The sequence below is a fragment of the Olea europaea genome, unplaced genomic scaffold (genome assembly GCF_002742605.1).
Source record: "Olea europaea var. sylvestris unplaced genomic scaffold, O_europaea_v1 scaffold1119, whole genome shotgun sequence".
In the NCBI taxonomy this organism is placed as follows: domain Eukaryota; kingdom Viridiplantae; phylum Streptophyta; class Magnoliopsida; order Lamiales; family Oleaceae; genus Olea; species Olea europaea.
The window spans coordinates 1-3476 of NW_019228562.1; the positions used below are offsets into that span (position 1 = coordinate 1).

The 3476-nt window shown below is 32.7% G+C and overlaps 2 protein-coding genes across 2 annotated transcripts in view; both read left to right on the forward strand.

Moving 5' to 3' along the window:
* Positions 1–17: 17 nt before the first annotated feature.
* On the forward strand, positions 18–2386 carry LOC111373346 (protein-S-isoprenylcysteine O-methyltransferase A-like). Its single transcript, XM_022995861.1, has 2 exons — positions 18–1549; positions 1675–2386. Exons 1-2 carry the CDS (start codon positions 1468–1470, stop codon positions 2259–2261), a joined length of 669 nt encoding a protein of 222 aa, XP_022851629.1. The 5' UTR covers positions 18–1467; the 3' UTR covers positions 2262–2386.
* Positions 2387–3444: 1058 nt separating this feature from the next.
* Positions 3445–3476, forward strand: part of LOC111373345 (aldehyde dehydrogenase family 2 member B7, mitochondrial-like) — a 6625-nt gene continuing 6593 nt past the window's right edge. Inside the window, exon 1 of the mRNA XM_022995859.1 lies at positions 3445–3456. Coding sequence (XP_022851627.1) covers positions 3445–3456 — 12 coding nt within the window. The remainder of the gene's footprint in view (positions 3457–3476) is intronic.

Sequence of the window (3476 nt, forward strand, 5' to 3'; positions counted from 1 at the left end):
ATTGGTGAACATGATGTCTTGAACTATTTGGCCGTTGGTATAAATCAAGACAATAATATTCACATAGATGCCTTTCCTAAATCTTTCATGGTACTCATGATTGGTTCTTTTTTTGCCCCGAATTGGGTTTCATAAGTGTTTTCGAAAATTCTAGCTTCGAAAATTTTCTTTTAAGCGGCCCCACTTTGCACTTACATAGGTGACATTCTATTAAGAGTATTTAGCCCTACGCTACTTAATATAATCAAGATACAAGAATCATTAAAATCATATCTTAACCTTTAACATTCTGTAGAAAGCACTTTAATTATCATAGGAATGAATGAGGAAATATTTCCCTGAGCGCCAATGTCATTTTTTCATTCCGGAGCGCCAATGTCATTTTTTCATTCCGCAGAAAACACTTTAATTATCATAGAAATGAGTTAGAAAGTATTTCCCTGAGCGCCAGTGTCATTTTTTCAATGAAGACTTTTTGCCCGCCTGTCACTCATGTGTCGCGCGAGCATTAGGCGAGCGATGGAGTTGAGAAATTTTTCGGCAAGTTTTTACTCTTTTCTTTCCAAATTTGGACCACAATTTCTCGTTCATTTGGAATTGATTTTGAGATTCTAAATATGCCAGGATGATCTATTGGATGAGTAGAATAAGATTGTTAATTTATATTTATAATTTGGATCAAGTTTGAATATTTGGTCGAAGTTAACATAAAGTTAGTTTTCATGCTTAACCAAATTTTTCAATCTTTAAACCAAATTCCAAAAGATGAATCCAACAAATGCTCCACTCTCAGCTAATTATTGTCCAATTTAATCTTTGTACGAATATTTTAGGGACTAGCCAGCATGCTCATAGTTGGCTCATTTCTTATGAAAGCGAAGAAGAATGAATATGATTGAGTCCACACTAAAAACCGGAGTTCTTCATGAATGGATTGGTTCCTTGCACACTTTAAGATGCTGTCTCCCTTGACGGGAAAAATGAGAAATTTATGAATGTGCTTTATGTATAAACCGTTAATATTTTGCATAATAGACCGAAGGAACTCAAACTCACATAGAGTATAAAACACGATGGAAACAATCTGTGCATATGCACAGATTACACCATTTCATTCAACTTTTCAAAGCTTAGTTATCTTGAATAGGCTAATGTGCGACTATAGATGTAATTATAAATTGATTAGGCTATTGAAGTTTTAGATTTGGATCTTTGGTCACTTCTGGTTGATGAGACATCCGACGATGAAAATGGAAAAGACTTATTCTGCAACAAGCAAGCTAGAGAAATTTATAGCAATAAGCTGGCTTTAAAGCAGGCGGCACAACATAATGTAAAAAGTTCTATATTTTCTACTTCTAATAAGAAAATTAAGTAACTGTGTTCTCGAGAATTACAAGATCAAAATTCCTATATGGATATAGATGTTCTAACACAATTTCCATCTCATTATTCTTTCTGCAGGAAATGTCATTACTAAAACATCTTTATGTTGATATGGAGCCTAAGTTTATGTCACTAATATCTTGCTGGTCTGCAACCATTTCAGGTCTGAAGTAATAACAAACCGTGATTTAAACACCTTTGAGTTGACTTGCTACCCAAGATCTTTTAAAAAAAAAAAAAAAAAATTGAAGCAAGATTTGTCTGATAAGTTTTTGGAAAAAATGACAGAAATTTTCAGCTACACGGCATGCAGGCAGTTATCGCAAATGTTCTTTGCTATATTCTTCTTTCACATTTCAGAACTCATTCTAGCAATTGCCATTCACGGGAAAACGAATGTAACTCTCAGCTCTCTTTTAATAAGCAAAAACTATATCCTGGCAATGATTTGTTCAGTGGTAGAGTACATTGTTGAAATTTATTTCTTCCCGGGGTTGAAGGAACACTGGTGGATAAGCAACACTGGCCTTTTGATGGTTATTATTGGCGAAGTTATAAGAAAGTTGGCTATAGTTACTGCTGGTAGGTCGTTCACTCATCTCATAAAGGTACATCACGAGGAGCATCATAAATTGGTCACTCATGGAGTCTATGCATATATCCGACACCCAAGTTATTGTGGTTTCTTCATCTGGTCTGTTGGAACACAAATAATGCTTTGCAATCCTTTATCCACACTTGCATTTGCACTGGTGGTTTGGCGTTTTTTCCAACAACGGATACGATACGAGGAATTTTTCTTGCGGCAGTTTTTTGGTTCAGAATACGAGGAGTATGCTAGACTGACTCATTCTGGGATTCCTTTTCTCAAGTGACGCCTAATTCAATATTTTTATATTTTTAATCATGTTTGTATCTTGTAAAAATCTTGCCTTTCTTAACTGATAAATGAAAACTGGTTCCTTTGACAATTCTTTGTTGTGCATGTGTTTTGACTGTATCATTTCTTGTTTTATTTGTTGATTTTATGAAATATTAATGTTGTCAAGTGAGAAAAGTATGCCTGTATGCATATGGGAAATTTTAGTTATGCTATTTTTCTTCATCTATTCAACCCACATCATGATGGAAAATTAAAGGTCTGGAAGATGGACCGGTATTTGCTTGTTATAATAAAGAGTTAAAAATATATACGAGTTCTTGACTATTTTTAAATCTTATTTTCAGAATGATCTACACATATCGGTGTTATTCATTTTTTTCATATTAAAAATTAATATCGGCACAATTATAATAAATTGGTGGCGGTGGCAGTTTGGTAGGGCTTTTGATTCTACATCTTTATTCTTATAGAAGATTTTACGAGGAAGTTACATTAAACATTTAGACCAATTTTCTCTAAAAAACTTTCAATTATCAGAAGTACTTCTAGAAAATTATTCAAATATATTCAAAAGTTGTTTTTAAGTATTGAAAGCAGTTTGACTTTTTAAAAATCTTATTAAATATGTTTTAATATCGTGTTGAACAACTTAATTTTAAAACTTAACAGTTTGATAAAGTTAACATACATATGTTTAAATCTTATCTTTAACAAGGATTTACAAGCTCGGGAAAACTGTTTTCAAACTATGCCAATTGTAGCTAGTTAGCTGCCGATTGATTTCATTGCAATCAATTTCCTTTTTCTACATTTGATAGTCAAAATAAGTTCAAAATTGTCTGTTTTTTTTTTGACCGGAAGACAAGTAGGCAAAAACAAACAAAAAGATTAGAGAAATCACGAGCAACTTTTGTTTTGAGCATTTTTTTTTCCTTCTGAATTAGTTTGTGATGATTTTATTGGAAAAAAATTGAAATTGTCGAGCATTAAAATTTTATCATATACTAGTTTTGTGTCATGCATTGCACGTCACTTTAGAGATATGTTCGAGAGCGATTCTTTATTACATGTTGATGGATCAATATTAAGAAATCCTCGAGTTGATGTGTCACGTGCTATAACTAAACATGAAAGTTGAGATCGATTTATTCTCATTTGTATGTAAATAGCAAGATATGAATTTAAAGGTAATGACACTTGTAGTGTA

Excerpts from the sequence above, each read along its gene's own strand:
- LOC111373346 (XM_022995861.1), top strand. The coding sequence starts at position 1,468 with ATGTCATTACTAAAACATCTTTATGTTGATATGGAGCCTAAGTTTATG. Across the intron at positions 1,550-1,674 it reads CTGGTCTGCAACCATTTCAG|AAATTTTCAGCTACACGGCA; the intron begins GTCTGAAGTAAT and ends AAAAAATGACAG.